General features: G+C 41.2%; 1 protein-coding gene across 2 annotated transcripts in view; it reads right to left on the bottom strand.

Annotated features, from left to right (window-relative positions):
- The window catches only part of tenm3 (teneurin transmembrane protein 3), a 280,572-nt gene that overhangs the window by 144,906 nt on the left and 117,040 nt on the right, over positions 1 to 18,626 (bottom strand). For both annotated transcript variants that reach the window (XM_030724603.1, XM_030724604.1), the window contains one exon: positions 7,353 to 7,620. In XM_030724603.1, coding sequence (XP_030580463.1) covers positions 7,353 to 7,620 — 268 coding nt within the window. The remainder of the gene's footprint in view (positions 1 to 7,352; positions 7,621 to 18,626) is intronic.

The raw sequence follows: 18,626 nt of genomic DNA, 5'->3' as shown, positions 1-18,626 counted from the left end.
TTGAGTGGGGGTCATACTCACAATCACAATCAAATTTGCCACCAATATCCACCAAGTTCTTCAAGGTCAACTTAATGATTTATTGGTCAAAAATTGAGAAAAAGCCTTATAAACTGTGATTCATACAATGGTGTGTATTGTTAACATATTAAAAAAAAGTACCATATAAAGATTTAATGTATGTCACATTTGACTTCTGACTTCTCCGTCAAGGCCAATAGATTGATCTGAAGGTCAAAGTGATAATAATGCCATATAAAGCTGTTTCTCACTGCCATCGTTTGTATTGACAACATATAGGCATGTGGGGAATGATATATGGGGAGTCTAAATATCATGTTACTTTGGACTGACTTCAAGGTCAAATGAGGACAAACTGTCATTAGGTGCTACTTCAGCAGCTGTGCAAGGCTTTTCCACCCTCTCTTGCTCAGAAATGGGCTTCTGGTCAGTAGCAGACTATTTTTCATGCATCAATTCAAGCATAATTCTGCATCTATGTGTTTTCTCGTATTTATGGTTTTTTACCTGTGGTTTCTGCTTTTCCTGGTCCTAAGACCATAGTTTTCTGGTGTTTGATAGCCCCCAGGCCTTTATTGGAGAGTTTCACTCCTGGCCTACAATGGCCCTTAAGCCTTTATCACAGGCTCTCTCTTCTCTCTCCCGGCATCCAATGGCACTCAAACCTTTTTGCAATCATTTCAATCTGAATCTTTCTCTCAGTTGCCTGTCTTCCTAAAGGTGTCTTTCCCTGACATGGTATGACCTGTCTTATTCTGGCAGAGGGATTTCATTCTGCTTTGTAGCGTCATCAGAGTTTAATCAACAATCGCGTCCATCCACAAATTTCTAAAGCTCAGTAAAATTACTGCCACATCTTCTCCTCTCTTTTCAACTCCTGTCAATCACCCCATGTCTAGTCCTTGTTCATTTAGTACTTTAAACAAGTGTACTTTAAACAAGTGCCATAAATTGTATTTAGGTCTATCTTTTATCACAGGTGCTGCAGCCATGCATGGCATTTTATTCTCCACTTTTAATAACTGGGCTGCTGGTCATCATCAGTCTGTTTGTCGTACATCTGCCCTAACTCCGATGTAATTCTCTCAGCTCAAAAGCTCTCAAATCTGAAAGTTCTGGTAAGCTGACCTATAGTTGTTGGTGTTGTTGGTTCACATTTCTGCTCCTATTCACAAGTTCTTCATTATCTTGGCTTCATTAGTCTCCAATAGTAGGCCCTCTATTCACTCTGCTGGCCTCCGACTACCCTCAAGCCTCGTTTCTGACGACCTTTCGGCGCTATTGCAGGACTCTCAACTCTCGACCACAGGTTTTAGTTCATGTTATGCCGAGATTCTGTGCCATTGGTAATGCTGTGTGTTATATTCTATAAAGTCAAACTTCCATGCCATGGTAAGATTGCTCTGCTTTTTGGGGGGGTCCTGTACTAATTCCAATCACTGATTCCGTTCTGTTTTGATGAATTATCAGATTCTAATTGCCAAATAGCTTAAATGAATTCTGTATCTCAAATAATGTTAAATTCTCCCAAATTATGTCTCATTACTGAAATGAAGCTTATGTGTGAGTTTAATAAGGAAGATCTTTAATCACTCATCTGCCTGCTTTCCTCGGTGTCCGGCTGCTAGTCTATTCTTTACATCACTTCCACTTTCCCACACAGTCAAACTCAGTTCTGACTAATTGCTCTAGTCCAGTCATTTTCTTGCCCATCTTCTCCAAGGCAATCAGCCTCCATCCTGCATGCTAATAGTCGTATTGAATTTTTAGCCATGCATTAATGGGAACACTAATCAATCAAAGCACATCAGAACATCACTGTTTTTAATTTAAATCTGGGGTGCATTTACACTTGGGAAATTATTTTGATTTGTACGCAGTCCTGAAGACAGCTTCACCCATTCTGGAGACTGTCTGGATGAAGCTTCGACCAACTGACTAAGACCTTAACTAGATTTTATTTGTAAAGACAGACTAGTGCTTTAACTCAAGATCATCAAGTGATTTACAGACCTTCCTTGCTATCTATTTGAGGTGATAAAATGCTGATTTAGTTTCTGCTTTGATCCAGCAGCTCAGATGTGAAGACACTAAGTTATTCATTTGAAAAATATATTTAATTCTTTACCACACACAGTATTTTCCACATTTATTTGTGAAGTTAAGTTTGCTTGCTTACAAAGAGGTGAACAGTCTCTAATTTTAATAGAGAGAGATGACAACGAAAAATCCAGAAAAACACATTACATAAAAGTTATAAATTGATTAGCATGTCTTTGAGTGAAACAAGTATTTGATCTCCTACAACCCAGCCAGAATTCTGGTTCCCACAGACTGGCTGTGGGAGCCAGTCAACCCATACACCTGTCCACAGAATCAGTTTCTTCCATTCCAACCTCTCCAGCACCATGGACAAGACCAAAGAGCTGTCAAAGGACATCAAAGACAAGATCGTAGACCTGCACAATGGGCTACAAGACCATTAGCAAAAAGCTTGGCGAGAAGGTGACGACTGTTGTGGTGATTACTCAGAAATGAAAGAAATATAAAATTACCATCAATCACCCTCGGTCTGGAGCTCCATGCAAGATCTTGCCTCATGGGGTGAAGATGATCATGAGAAAGGTGATGGATCAGCCAAAAACTGAGGAGCTTGTTAATGATTAAAAAGCCAGTTGGGACCACAGTCACCAAGAACACCATTTGCACCACACTATGCTGTAATGGATTGAAATCTCGCAGCACCTGCAATGTACTGCAGCTCAACAAGTCACATGTACAGGCCTGTCTAAGTTTGCTAGTGAACATCAGATGAAACCAAAATAGAGCTCTTTGACATCAATTCGACCCGCCGTGTTTGGAGAAAGAGAAATGCTAGACTAGAATCCAAAGAACACCATCCCCACAGTCAAACACAGAGGTGGAAACGTTATGCTTTGGGGTTGTTTTCCTGCTGAGGGTACAGAACGCCTTCACTGCGTTGAAGGGCCAGTGAATGGAACTGTAAAATCTTGGACAAGAACCACCTTCCCTCAGCCAGAGCACTAAAGATGGGTCATGGATGGGTCTTCCAACATGACAATGCAGCCAAGGCAACAAAGGAGTGGCTAAAGAACAAGCACATTAAGGTCATGGAGTGGCCTAGCCAGTCTCCAGTCCTCAGTCCTATAGAAAATCTGTGGAGGGAGCTGAGGCTTCGAGTTTTCAAGCAGCAGCTAAGAAACCTAAAGGACTTTGAGAGTTTCTGTAAAGAGAAAAAAAAAAGTTGCAAGTTCCATCCATCCATCCATCCATCCATCCATTCTCTTCCGCTTATCCTGTTCGGGGCTGTGGGGGGCTGGGGGTAGAGCCTATCCCAGCTATCATAGGGCGAGAGTCGGGGTACACCCTGTACAGGTCACCAGCCTGTGGCAGGGCCTCTAATAATGGCCTTCAGTGTTAAAATCCTGCCAGATTTCCTCACTCTGTGGACACTGTCATGTTATATGAACCAAAATAGCATGGAAGTGGCAGGGAGAGACATTCTATTTTGTAAACATCTAATGCTAAGGATTGCATATTAGCATTATTTCTCAGCATTAATTGAGAAAGAATGCTTTGAGGATGTTGGATTTCCTTGTCCATGGAACGAGAAGGAATGCTGACTGCAGCATCCAGCCGAGGATGGATTTGCCATGCAGGGAGCGCCTGCATAGTGTTCTGAAAATTACAATTCAGAGGCAGAGCTGTTGATTTACTCCAGTTGATGGGGTAAGGTGATATGGATGAGATCTGACCTTTAAGTCTGATTGTCTTCAGAAGAAAGGTTTGATGATGTATTAGTTTTCCCAAGGAAAACTAATACATCATCAAAGAAAATTTAAAATATATGGCTGTAAACGAATGTGGTTCGATTATCACTGCTCCTCCTGGTGGATACATGGTAAATGGACTAGTTCTTATATAGCGCTTTTCTACTCTGAGCACTCAAAGTGCATGTACAACATGTTTGCATTCACCCATTCATACAAGCACTTCCATCTGTAACTAAGCTGAGTGCTTACTGTCTATCATTTACACACACTCATACTACGACAGTTGCGTCAGAGAGCAACTTGGGGTTCAGTATCTTGCCCAAGGATACTTTGGCATGTTTCCATGTTTTATACTTGATGTCCGGCACCTCCCAGTTTTACCCAATCCACCTCAAAATTGGTTTGAATAAACATCAGACCTTGGCTGTGTCCAAATTCAGGGGCTGCATCCTTTGAAGGCCACATTTGTTGTCTGATTACATCACAGTGAGGTGACAAAGGCTGTCCAAATTTGAAGGCTCCACAAATGTGTCCTTCGTCTTCCCAGATTTGAGGGATGGGTCCAGTGGTTCCTTCGTAGCCCACCATATCCTATGATTTATTGCACAGCAATGGCGGAGGAGAGGGGCCAAAAAGTTTGAAATATGACTGTTTCTGTGACACAAAATAAATTTTTAAGATGTTTTCAGGGAAAGATGTAGATGTGTAAACCTCAAATATCTGCTTGATTTATCAAGATATTGCTTAATTGCAAAAGTGCTCACATTTTCGGAGACGTCCTTTCCTGCTGTTCTAACAGCCAGGTGCTTTGCCAGCTGTAAGATGACTGGGTGGTCAAGGCTCAAAAGGTTGATGTTTGGTTTATTTAAATGTTCCATTTATTTCTGAAAAAATCAGAGCTGTCAATATCTAGAAATGAATCATTTTATCATCTTTATTCCTTGATGTAGAAATGTGTTATACTTGTTTTAACAGCTTATTTTGAAGTAAAGCTGGCATTAAAGCTTTACTTCACAGCTATGCTTCGCACAGTCAGGTGACAAGAGCTACGCTGAGGTAAGGGCAAGTGACGCAGATATGAATTTCAAAGCCACTCACTTCTGGCCTATGTGGACTTTGTGGGCTGCATCAAAGGACACAGCTCTTGATGATTATTCAGTGTGAAAATTGTGAGTTTCATTTAACAGGTGGGAAGCTTATTTGCCAGTGTCTGGAGAGGGGCTTGGAAAGCTCAAAAATTCATGATATTTGGCACACACCTCTGTTATGATTAAAGCTTTCAGGTTTGATTGCTCTGATCACCGAATATGGCAAAATGGCACCACAGCACCACCTAGAATATATATTTTTTTTTTTTTTTTTTTTTTTAAATCAGACCCACAGCTATGTTTTATATGAGTATCTGAAATTTTGCAGGCTTATGTAACATCTTGAGACATGCAATAAAGTCTCTTGGTGTCATACCTGAAATCCAACAGGAAGTCTGCAATTTTGTGGCTATTTTTTTTAATTTTCAGGCCTTCTATTTTAACAAGCTCATCTTAAGGCGTTCAACCCAGTGAAATCAAAATCACTCAATGTCACCTACACAAGTGGGCCATCACAAGTTGTTTAAGGTTTTGTAGAATATTAAATGGTGTTGCTGTAGCAACAATCTTTGGGTTTCATTTCAATGGTGCATTTATCTCCATTTTCAGGACTTGCACTTTAACTAATTCCTCCTGCAGATTTCATCAGATCAACGTGATATTTGGTGAGTTCAATCTAAATAACTTGCTGATGTTAAATTGTGAAGCTTTTAGGTTTCCATCAAAGGGCGTTTGTGGCGGCACACCGAATATCGTTCATTCGCCAAAGGACACCAAATTCTCAAATCTCAAATATATTCTCCAGTCTGTCCCAAACTTCATATGCTTGATGAGAGTGTTAGTCTGGATACATCTATGAACCAACATTAGGTCACACTCATAAAGCCATGTTGTGGGAACAGGAAATCAGCAGTAGACTGATAATCATCCCATGAGCATGAAATTTCCATTGTTGGGTGCAGGCAATTAGTGGGAATTTGCCAACAGCTCCTAGTGGGCATAGGAAACATTCAGCAGCCGAATTACACAACATCCACGTAGCCTATTGAGCTAAAAACATTCAGGCGACTCTGTGATGCGCCTGACCATGGTGACCATGAACTGTAGCGCGGCTCAGCCGCACCACAGCTCAACATGTGCCCAAATCGCTGCTTGCAGCTTGATGATGATGATGATGATGATAATAATAATAATCATGACAGTGATCTTGTAACAGGACTGTCACAAGATCATGCACGCACATTATGAACTAAACTGGCAGTCCCTGGTGGTAGATTGTAAATTGTAGTGAAATAATGTTATAGTGCAGTGATCCAGATCTAAAGATCAGCCACGGGGTGGAGTGTGTGCCCGTTGCTAATAGCAGTGATAGCCCTTGAAATTCTCAGCCCTGCGCAAGACGACCTCAGCATGGCACAGTGCCGGGCGATCAATGGCTGGCTAGAACCCTGGTATTTACGTATCACCTCATGTTTATTTATTCCCAATACTGTCACAATCACACAAGAGCTGGCTAAACAACAGCAGCTAATGTTAGATTTGAATGTCTTAAACAAATTTCTTTTTATCCCCTGATAAACAGTATGATTACATTCTCACATCATATGAGAGTTTATTTGCCTTTTATTGTCCAAGCCATCCACAACATTAAATCCACCTTGAAGAATGTTTCAGCAACCCAGGCTAACAGCAGCCAAACGAGCAGCACTTACTAACACAGCAGTGGTTTCTGACAGAGAAGTCGCTGTCATCAGACAGAAGTGATTTTCTCTGACTCATCGACTCGTTTCAGACACTTTTTGTAAAGTTTTACAGAGTAAACACGTTGGGACACTTCATAAAGTAAATGGTGATCTTACAGTCTACACTCAATAGATAAACACTGGCCAGAGCGTTTGGGGTGACTTGGGAGTAAAAATGTAAAATATTGTAAAGTATTTAATTCACACATATCTGTATTTTATTCCAAATGTATTGATAAGTGTTGATATTATTAAAATATCTCAAAATATAGTGCATGCAAAAATGTTTTGAACACAAACTGTAGTAAAAACTCATGGCTGGCCACAGCTGTTAAGGGGAAACACAAGGCAGGTGGAGGTGGCAGCTATAGGACACAGAAGGTTAAAAAATTAGATGGAACTCAGATTTATTTAGATCTTTTTTTTAATTGATTTTTGCTTCAATACCCGTGTCATCTGGTCACTGTGGCTTCTATACCACAGTTATCGGTGAACTGCTACACCTCTGCTGGACAGGTTGCCAGTCATAAAGCATTGTGCTTAAGGACACTGTTGATGTCACAGAACACTAAAGGGAGGGTCTGACTAAGCATCACACAATTACCTCCCACTGTCACTTTAACTGACAGTGCTGACAGCGGAGGCTACACATCCTTATTCTACAGGTGTAGTGTGGAGACATGTGAATTAAGATAAAGACAGTTTACCTTGTTTCCAGAGGTACATTGCTACCAAGCACCCAGCTGTCTTGCAGCGGGACGCTCTCGGGGGGCGTGGTCTGCAGCTCGGCTGGTGATTGGCCGGCCACGGGGGCCTGGCTTCCTGTAGGAGGGGTTAGCTGCCTCGTAGAATTCAGGGATTGGCCAGTGTGATGTGTGGAGCTCAGGGCTTGGCTAAGAGCTGTTACTGACGGTTGTTGGCGATGAGGGGGTGGCACAGGAGGCAGGCTGGAACCGTGATGATTGGATGGTTGCTCTGTCAACAACAGAAGAGGAGCATGGATTGAGGAACGCAGTAGCAAGGGTTCATCTGTTTACACTTTTCCAATGAGTGACAGCAACACCTGCTTATTCAAAAGTAAAAGTGGTGACTCTACTAGTTTAAATCATTATTGGCCCGTTTCCAATTAACAAGCATAGCTAAGATCTCTGAATGTCTTATTAGTGATCACATTAAGGATTTTCTAAATCTTAATAAGATCTTATCTGAATTTCAGTCGGGTTTTACAAAATCACATAGTACAACCACTGACGTTCTCAAGGTATTTAATGACTTTATTAGTGCTATTGATAATAAATGGTATTATGCTGCTCTTTTTTATAGACTTGTCTAAAGCGTTTGATACTGTTGGTCAGTTTCTTCTTTTAAAAAAAAGAGGCTTGTTGAAATGGGTTTTACAATTCAAACAGTGAAATGGAATTAAAGGAGTACAGCAGGGGTCAGTTCTTGGACCTCTGCTCTTTATTCTTTATATTATTAATATTATGCAGAATGTCAAAAATGCACAATATCATCCATATGCTGATGACTGTTATTTATAGCTCCTCCCCTACTCAAACACAAGCTATTGCTCAAGTACAGTTGGCATTTGAAACTGTCAAAAACAAAATCTTTATAGTTTGAAACTTGTTTTGAATGCAGATAAGATGAAACTCATACTGTTCTTTAATCTTTACCTATGGATCTCCCCCAAGTATTTACTGCACAAGATGCTCAAACTGAATGTGTATCTGAGTATAAATATCTTGGTATTTTGTATATCATTCTCTTTCTTTTACTCCTCACATTCAATATTTAGTTAAAACACTAAAATTAAAGCTGAGCTTTCATTTTAGAATCAAATCTTTTCTTTTTAACTGAGGCTAGAAAGAGATTAGTTGCTACAATGTTTCTTCCTGTTCCTGATTATACTGATGTTTCGTATATGCACACTTCTTCTCAGAGTCTTCACGCCCTGGACACTGTGTTTCAAGGAGCACTGAAATGTATTATGAATTCTAAAGCTCTTACACAGCACTGTTTGCTTCATGAGCATGTTGGATAACCCTCCCTACATATTCATAGACTCAAGCACTGGTGTGTTTTTATTGATGAATGTGTTCTGGTCAACTTCCTTCTTATTTACAGATGGAACTAAAGTGCATGGGTCCCCACTTATTGAGGCATCAGGTCCATTTGTTATTAACTGTACTGAGGGTTATGACAGAGAAAGGCAAGAAAGCAAGAAACAGAAATCTGGCTCAGAAAGCTGCAGAAATCACAACAAATATAACATCACAGATCTATAAAGATATTTGAAGTGGCCAAAAAGCTCTGGATTGGTTATAATGTAGGTACAATAACACAGACTCCTAAAGATGGTTGAAAACATAAATCATGTAGACTGCACTCTGTTTACCAATAGAAGCAAAGACATTACACAGAAAAATGACAACCATGAAACGAGGGCGAGTCAGCCATGTTTAAGGGCAGCACTTCCTCTGCTACATACTGTCCGACCAGCTTCCCCCCCCCCCCCCCCCCCCCCCCCCCCCCCCACTTACTGGTTTGTAACAAAGTCCAGGTTTTGTTGTTTGGGTGCTGGGGGGGGGGGGCTCCTGCATTAGCTGCAGCTCTGCTTCACCACCTGGTGGGACTTCTCTGTAAGTGTGACTGCGCCGTGACTCCACATGTTTCCTCATATTTGACGTAGTGCTTTTGAAGCTAGATAGCACTTTGTCGCCAGCACAGAGTGCACAACTAACCTTGATGTTGTCATCTTTAGCTGACACAGACTCACAATAGTTCCTGTATTTCAGCTAGAAAACGCGCACCTCTCTCCTCCCTCCATTGTTTACATTTGTGTGTCTGTGCTGTTATTGTCCTCATGCTGAAAACGGGACTGAACTGTCGCATCGGCCAGACGTCACTGCCCGAGACGCAAGAAGAAAGCAAAAATATATCTTTGTACTGAGGAAAATGACAGAAATAGTAACGCACAGTGACTTGGATAAATAACTTTAATCTGATTACTGGACTGCAAATAGTAACGCGTTAGATTACTGAGAAAAAGTAGTCAGATTAGATTAGTCAGATTACTGACATCACTGGTCGCCATCACTCTTGAAAAAGAGATTTTAATCTCGGTGTGTTTTACCTGGTTAAATAAGGGGAAGAAGAACAGGAATCATGTAACTGCTCAACTGATGCTGTTGAATTTACAAACACATTATTAAATTAATTTTTGAACATCATTGGATGTGACTGTAGTATATGGGCTGATGAGAAGTGTAACTCAACACTACACTCGGCTCAACCAGACTGAATGCGGCTCAGAGACTTGCCTTCACAAAACTCTGCTCCATTTTTGTAAAAAATATTTGCTCAAAGCTGACCTAGGTTCAACTTTTCCCCACTGTTTTTGTTCCTTGTGCTTTTCAGCTCCCTTTTCTGTCCTCAGGGTACTGTAAAGGAAATGACTGGCAGTGCTGGTACTTGATTTGCATAAAGAGCATCACATCTCCATTTCCCAGCCCTGCTGTTATTCTTTCTCTGCTGCCTTCACCGGAGAAAACAGAAAGCAAAGAGAGGAGAGAAGGGATGAGTGCAGGAGCAGTTCTTCCTCTCTCTCTCTCCATATGCTGTTTTGCTGCTTTAGTAATTGTTCCACTTAGGCAAACCTTCAAGGCTAAATGCTGAAAACCACACAGGCAGAGTTAGGATCTCTGGATGAGTGTTTAGGCATCATTAATGAGACCACATCTGTGTGCCGTCACTGCACATGTAAATCTAAACACCTTTTTCACACTCACACATGTAAAGACAGCAAACACATATTACTGTAGGTACCATCTGAGTGACAAGCAGGGAAAGTTACCAGTTTTTATGCAGACAAAATGTCTTGCAGCAGATACATTTAGACATGCTTAATAGACTGTGGAATTCATGTCTAAGGATTCAGTATCTTCATATTAATAACTCCATCAATCATCCATCCATTTTCTTCCACTTATGCAATTCAGGGTCGCAGGGGTTGGAGCCTATTCCAGCTGCCATGGGGCAGGAGGCAGGGTGCACCCTGGACAGGTCACCAGTCTGCAGGGCTAACACAGAGACACAACCATTTCACTCACATTCACATCTGTGGGCAACTTAGAATCACAAATTAACCTATAACCCCACTAAGTGTGTTTGGAATGTGGGCTGGAGTACCCGGAAACCCGCACACACATGAGGAAAACTAGTGTCACCGCGCTGCCTCTATTAATAACACTTTCATGCTCTATGTAAGAAAGATAAAATAAAAAAAATCTTTCTGTACTTCTCAGTATTTAACAGTGTCAGTGTCATTACTCAAAATGTGTCTTCACCAGCTACACCTCCAGACTTTGGTACCGAGTGGTGAGCAACATCCTCTTATATATAGAAACTAAACTATCTGCATTTGACAACAGAAACTCTCTAATCAAAACCCAACATGAAGAGTACGAGTGTTACACAACAGGCTGCAGTTTAGCCAGAAGCAGCAGAAGAAGCGCTTGACAAAGAAATCAGAAAGCTGCACTCTCACACCTCCCTGCTGAGTACTGAACACAGCTCAGAAAACTCCTCCTCTCTCTCGCTATATATATATATATATATATATATATATATATATATATATAATTTCACAGTGTACACCAAGAAAAGAAAAGCTCCCAACAATAACCACTGTGACCTGACTGGTGCCAGTCTGAACAGTATAAACACACAGTAAAGGACTTGTACAGCACCAACACATTATGGACTCAGTGAGCAGTTTCCATGTAAATTAACAGGAGAGAAAAAATGATTTATTAAATCCCAGCCCAAATCTGAATCACTGTCTGCTCACTCACCCAACATGTCACCAGTCACGGCCGACATCTTCACACTCCAGCAGTTTCCCGGCTCTGCCAGCTTCTACTATAGTATAGACTGAATACTGCACTGTGCAGCACTTGTCACAGTGGCTTGACATCTCAATCACCACAACACCCTTTTTTGTTTAACTGTTGTGTTTTTGCTATTTCGTTCAGCTTTTTTATGTCACCATCATTCTATATAGCATTCTATATAAGGTGGCTGGAGCTACTAACTAGAAGGCTGGTGGTTTGATGCCTGGCTGCTCCAATACCCACTCATCAAAATCTGAAACAGAAAAACTGAGGACAGCCCAATTCAATTAGTTAGAACACAAAACAAAAAGTATGTATTTCAATAAACAAAAATACCATTGCTGATCCTCAAGGATGGTTTCTAAAACTATTTGTTTCTTCTGTCGGCTGCTCCCTGTAAGGACTGCCACAGAGGATAATCTGCCTCCACCTCACCCTCTCTAGCATCCTCCTCTGTCACAGCAGGCCTCTGCATGTCCTCCTTCACTACATCCATGAATCTTCTCTGTGGTCTTCCTCTTTTCCTCCTCCCTGCTCTCACTCCATATTTGACAGCCTTTGTCCAACATATCCACTATCCCTCATCTGCACATTTCTTACTGTGTCTCCTAACTGCTCACCCTGGGCTCTTCCTCTCATATACTCCTATCTAATCCCGTCCATTCTGGCCACTCCCAGTGAAAATCTCAACATCTTCAGCTCTGCCTCCTGTGTTTTTCTCAGTGCCAATGTCTCCAAACCAAACATCATATAAGGTCTTGCTGCTATCCTCCTGTCACAGTGACACTCATCCTGACACTCACCTCCACTCATTCCACCCTGCATGCACTCTCTCCTTCATTTCTGCACTGTCCACTGCTTTGGATGGTTGACCCCAGGTAGTTAAGCTCATCTACCTCCACTATTTCTACTTCTTGCATTTTCACCTTCTACCTGTCTCCCTCTCATTCACACACATGCATTCTGTCTTGCTTCTACTGACATTAATTCCTCTTCTCTCTCTCTGTGGAAGAGAGCCAGAGATTAATAATAATTAATGATTAAATGCAGAGTGGGGTACAAACAGAGTGAAAAGAGGTGAATGTGAAGAAACAGTGCATCATGGGAACCCCCCAGCAGCCTAGGCCTATAGCAGCATAACTAAGGGAGGGTTCAGGGTCACCTGATCCAGCCCTAACTATAAGCTTGATCATAAAGGAAAGTTTTAAGTCTAATCTTAAAAATAGAGAGGGTGTCTGTCTCCTGAATCCAAGCTGGGAGCTGGTTCCACAGAAGAGGCGCCTGAAAGCTGAAGGCTCTGCCTCCCATTCTACTCTTAAGTATCCTAGGAACCACAAGTAAGCCAGCAGTCTGAGAGAGAAGTGCTCTGTTGGAGTGATATGGTACTATGAGGTCTTTGAGATAAGATGGTGCCTGATTATTCAAGACCTTGTAGGTGAGGAGAAGGATTTTAAATTCTATTCTAGATTTAACAGGGAGTTGATTGATTATTAATCATTTGCTAACAGGGACTTGGAAGAGAGAGACATGCCACTTCTGGTCTGATTGGGGAGCGACAGAAAACGACAGAGTCTGACACTGATATGGCAAAGTTACACACCGATTCAGAATTAACTTTAGTGACCTCCAGTTGGCATAACCAGCTGTCATTACTGCAAACATGAATTATTATCTTACCAAATCTACATTTAGCCTTAGCCAGCAGTTTCATATTTCCTTCAGTGTTGAAGACACTCAACTGTGGTTGCTGGTGTCGCTAGCTTCACATTTCTCAAAACAGAGTGGCCAATAACCAGAGTTCTGACATGACACAGATAACAATCATTTTCCTCAATATTTACAAATTCAATTCAATTTTATTTATATAGTGGCAGGTAACAACAAAACAGTCACCTCACAGTCATCCATCAAAGTAACATCAATTTCAACTGAAAACTCAACTGTAAATGTTACATCAAATATATATAAAATAATAAACAGATTTTATATGGCAGAATTATTGCCCACTAAACAATGCAAAGATAATTTATTAATCATTTCCAATACCGTAGATTGTGTTTTAACCAGTCTCCAGCTAATATCACAGAAACATTACCTTCACACCACTCCTTCACTCACCTTTGCTTTATGTTGTGTTACCTTTTTGCCTCTGCCTAACCACTGCTACAATTACCACTATATTTCTTTGTTTGTGTTTATTAAATTATTATTATTTTCCCAGGGGTGGCTGTAGCTCAGTAGGTAGAGCAGGTCACCTACTGATCAGAAGGTCAGCGGTTCGATTCCTGGCTACTCCAGGCTACATGCCAATGTATCCTTGGGCAAGATACTTAACCCCAAGTTGCTCTCCGACCGTCCCGTCGGAGTATGAATGCGTGTGAATGTTAGTTAATTAAAAAGCATTTAGCTTAGCAAACATGGAAGTGCTTGTATGAATGTGAGTGCATGGGTGAATGTAAACATGTTGTAATAGCGCTTTGAGTGCTCTGACTGAGTAGAAAAGCGCTATATAAGAGCTAGTCCATTTACCATTCCTTTTTCTTTTTTGTATTTTATTCAACAGGCCTTGCTCCTTGTTGTGTATTATCCCTGCCTGTGTGTTTTGTTTTACAATAATAAAACATAATTATTAATCTATGAGCGTCCTCACAGTGACACTGAGAGCAACCTTCAGTCGGTTTCACTGTTGTTGTTTTCCTCGTGATTATCTGGTTGGAGACCAGTCTGTGTTTTTGACTTTAATTGAGTTTAGCTGAACTCACACCGCCTGTGTGTGGATGTGAGGAGTCACAGCCTGCAGGCGATGGAGGCTATGCCTCACCAAGTGACTGGAAAGTGATGTCTCTCAAACAGCATCTGAAGGCAGATTTTCAGAAAAAAAAGAGCAGTTGTGACTTGAGCATGAAAATATAAAGGTATGTAAATCAATAGAGACCAAAGACATCAGTGAAGTGGAAAGCAATGAACTTGTTGGGGAAGAAATCCATTTTTTTTATGTGTGGGAGATTTGATTTTCTCTGCACATCAAACGCTGATGGGCTAAAACCAACATGGCAAATCTATCTGGTTAGAATGCAACATGCACACTTCATCAGTACAAAGTAGCAGAGAAGTGGTTCCACGCTCAACATCTGACTGACTGACAACAGTTAACAACTGCTTGTCAACAATGTTAAGGTCACCTATGATGCTGATGCTGGCCAAACATCGGTCCTCTCACACTGCTAACTGAGAAAAGGTCAGTGCCAGGTCAGAACAGCTAGCAGGTTACTGCATAACCTAGTTAAACTGTAGTTCACTTCCCTGCATATGGTACAACTGCTCTGCTATATTACTCAGCAGTGTGTGACCAGTTATTACGCAAGGCTGATTCCACACATATATCTGCAAGTAGGGTTATTCCAATAACTGCGTTCTTGAGGAATGTGATATTTACAAATGAAATATTGATATTGTGTGACTAACATGTATATGATAATGTCATCAATAATCGTGTAGTTGTTCTGTTATTGTCACAAATATCTTTACTGTATTTAACCTCATAAACCCGCAGTCATCAAACATCACTCAGCCAGACTTAACTAACCACTAGCATAAAAAATATGTGGATGAGTATCAGTCAGCTTTCATGGTTCTAATCAAATCAGTGGCTAAAAAGTCAACCAGCTGTCAAACCTGTCATCCAGCTCATGAAGTAAGAAGGAACCTCTGCTGTGTGTACCTTTAACTACTATTCTGATGCAGCTGGTTAGCAAGCATTCATTTTTCTACAATCAAGCTTTATATTCAGACGCTTATCAGAAGCATTTTATATGTCACTCATACAAACATGATGTCCCAGCGGAATAAACTTCAGCTCACAATGAGATGATTATCTAACTGTGGTGTCCTGTAGTTAATCTGTAGGTGCTCAAACTTTTATGGTAGGCTTACCACATCATACCACACCAATGCTGAATTCACATACTTAATTATCTGCCAAAGGCACTTAGCTGTGCACGTGAACTGTCAACTGAACACAGTGCACACAGTCTCAGCCTGCTGCTCTCTGTGTGTGCAAAAGCACCAAACCATAGGTACAGAACAGCAGGAACGTGACCCTGACACACACACACACACACACACACGGTTCATTCATTGTGGACTGGTGCGTGCACAGTAAATTGGCATCTCAGTGAAGTAGTGAAGTGTTGTTGACAGAAGAGATTATTTGACAGAGGCAAAGTGATTACAAGCTTCATCGTGATGCTGTGTCTATCTACAGTATGCCTAGGTGTCAGTCACCCTTCTTGCACAGCACCTATTCTCTTTATGCATCACTACATTCCTCCTTTCTCTCACATCCTTATAAAGTGATACATTTCCCTTGTCAGTGCTTTGGGGATGCTATTGTTAATCTAAACTCATAATTTGATGTACATTGTGGCTGCATGAGAAATTGTTTCAGAATCCGCTTTGCAACGTGCTCATGCAGGATATGTTACGTCAACTAAGACAAATGAATCAACCAAATCCTGCTGGAACTGTCGTGCTCTGTAAAACTAACTGAAAAACCACAGAACACAGAGTCTGTCATCATTCAGTGAAACACGGGCTCTGAAAGAAGAGAGCAACATCAGAAAAACAGAACCATGTTAGAAAAAACACATCCGACTGAAGAGGAAGGTCAATTTATTCATCTAATGCGAGTTTTGGTGAAGGACCCTCCTACTAGATCAGTTCAGTTATTTAACACTCAAATTTGGGATGCAGGGCACCAAAGAGTGAGAGAAATGAAGAGGCTGCCTCACTGCTCACATCCTTCCACCATGTTTGACCCCCACCTCAGTGCCCAGAAGGAGGAGGATTTTGTAAGTAATTTGGATAAAATCAAAACCATTCTATAATTCACCCATCAATTTTCTTATCCAGTTAAAAACCCTGGACAGGTTGTCAGTCTATCATAGAGCTAAAAACTAAAAAAACAAATCTGACACACACACACACACACACACACACACACACACACACACACACACACACACACACACTCACACACACACACACACACACACACCAAAAAGCTTATGTCCAAAACCCAAAAAGAGTTAGACACCATGCACTAATGAGAAAAGTGGACTCAAACCCTGAAAGCATAACTGAGCCGTCAGATCCTCACTGTTGGGTCAAAGATTCAGTTGTTCCCCTTTAATTTGTTTCCTATCCGTAAATGCACTGAATGCAAATATAAAACTGAACTGTAGAATAAGTTAACACAAAGCTCTAAAATGTCAGTGCTGAAGGTAAAAATGGTGAAAATAAATCAATTCAATTCAGTTCTATTTACACTGAGCCAGTTCACAACAGCAGCAGCTTCATGGTGTTTTATGTGGTAGGGGCAATATTAGAAAGAAAACCCCAACAATCAGATGGCTCCCTATGACCAAGCTCTTGGTGACAGTGGGAAAGAAAAAGCCCCTTTTAAAAGTCCTCTGACAGAACCAGGCTCAGGGAGGGGCAGACATCATCCATCACCAGGTGGGGGTGGGGGGAAAGAGAAGAGAGCAGAGTTTAATAATTAAATGCAATAGTGGTGTATAAACACATGAAGAGTGAACATAGGTGAGTGAAGAAGGATTTCCCATGATGCACTTAGCACTATAGGAGAGTTAAATATTGCTAATGATTAAATACAGTCACTGCATTTAGAATGTGAAACGAGGAGGGGTGGGCGCCCTGACCACATAAAAACGGTCATGCTATAGAAACAGCAACACAAAGATCTCCAAACTTAACAAACTGCTTGCAGAGGAATGATGGCGCACACGTTTGAGTGAAACCCCCTGATCAGCTGAATTCTCTCTGCCAAAACTGTTGTCCAGTTTGTAAGTTGGAATGCATGGATATTGTCCTAATCTGGGAAATTTCACCAAGCACTTGTAGAAATGCACTATTACAGACTTGAAGCGGGACTATCTGAGAAACGGAAAGGAAAAAGGCAGCACGCTGAAGACAGAAAGTTGATCCTCTACTCAGGATCGCACACCGCCCACACTCGTGGAGTTAGCATCATCCTTGGACAAGAAACGAGGAAAGCATTGATTGGTTGGCGTCCCATTGACCATCGCATTGTCAGCCCAAGAGGAAGAACAGGACAAGCTTTACACCAAGTTGCTAATTAGTTTCAGCTTCTTTGGTATTAATTCAATTAAGAACAGGTGACGGGCAACAATGAGATAACCCCCTAACAGGAATGGTTTTACAGGTGAGGACACTCTCATTTTTCCCTCCTCATCATTTCTGATTGTTTTTTTCACTAGTTTTGTATTTGATTAGGGTCAGTGTCAATATTGGTAGCATGAGGCCATACCTGGACCCTACAGGGGCTGCACAGGTAGTCCACGATGGCACATCAATACACGCAATTATCAGAAGGTTTGCTGTGTCTCCCAGCACAGCATAACCATTTTGAGCTGCTGCAATAACATTTTCACAAAATGGACCAGCCTGCCGCATTATTTTTTTCCACTTTGATTTTCTGGGTGTCTTTGAATTCAGACCTCTATGTTGACAGCTTTCACTTCCATCAAATAATGTGGCATACCTGCATTCCTAACACATGAGCCACTTCCTTTAATTGTTCCTTTAATCATTATGAGCAATCTATAAGTTTTATCAAAAAGGAACATTATAAGTGTAGAGGGATTATAAACATTATAAAAGTAGAGGGAATGTTTGCCTCCCAAATCCAGACTGAGAGCTGGTTCCACAGAAGAGGGCCCTGAAAACTGAAACCTCTGCCTCCTGTTCCACTTTAAAACTATAGGAACCATATGTAAGCCTGCGGTCTGAGAGCAGAGTGCTCTGTTAGGATAATATGGTACTATGAGGGTTTTAATATGACGGGGACTGATTATTCCAGACTCTGCATGTGAGGAGAAGGATTTTGAATTAAATTCTTTAGAGGGAGCCAATGAAGAGAAGCTTCCCTGTCTGAACTCTTGCTGGAGTATTCTGGATCAACTGAAGAGGAGACCAGTTAAAGCTCAGGTTAGGCTTTGAGTTAAATTCCATCATTGTTGACAGAAAGGTGAACAAGAAGAGAAG

This window comes from Archocentrus centrarchus, unplaced genomic scaffold, assembly GCF_007364275.1.
Source record: "Archocentrus centrarchus isolate MPI-CPG fArcCen1 unplaced genomic scaffold, fArcCen1 scaffold_38_ctg1, whole genome shotgun sequence".
In the NCBI taxonomy this organism is placed as follows: domain Eukaryota; kingdom Metazoa; phylum Chordata; class Actinopteri; order Cichliformes; family Cichlidae; genus Archocentrus; species Archocentrus centrarchus.
The sequence above is the reverse complement of the archived record's forward strand: the minus strand, read 5'-3'. Positions and strand labels throughout refer to the sequence as shown.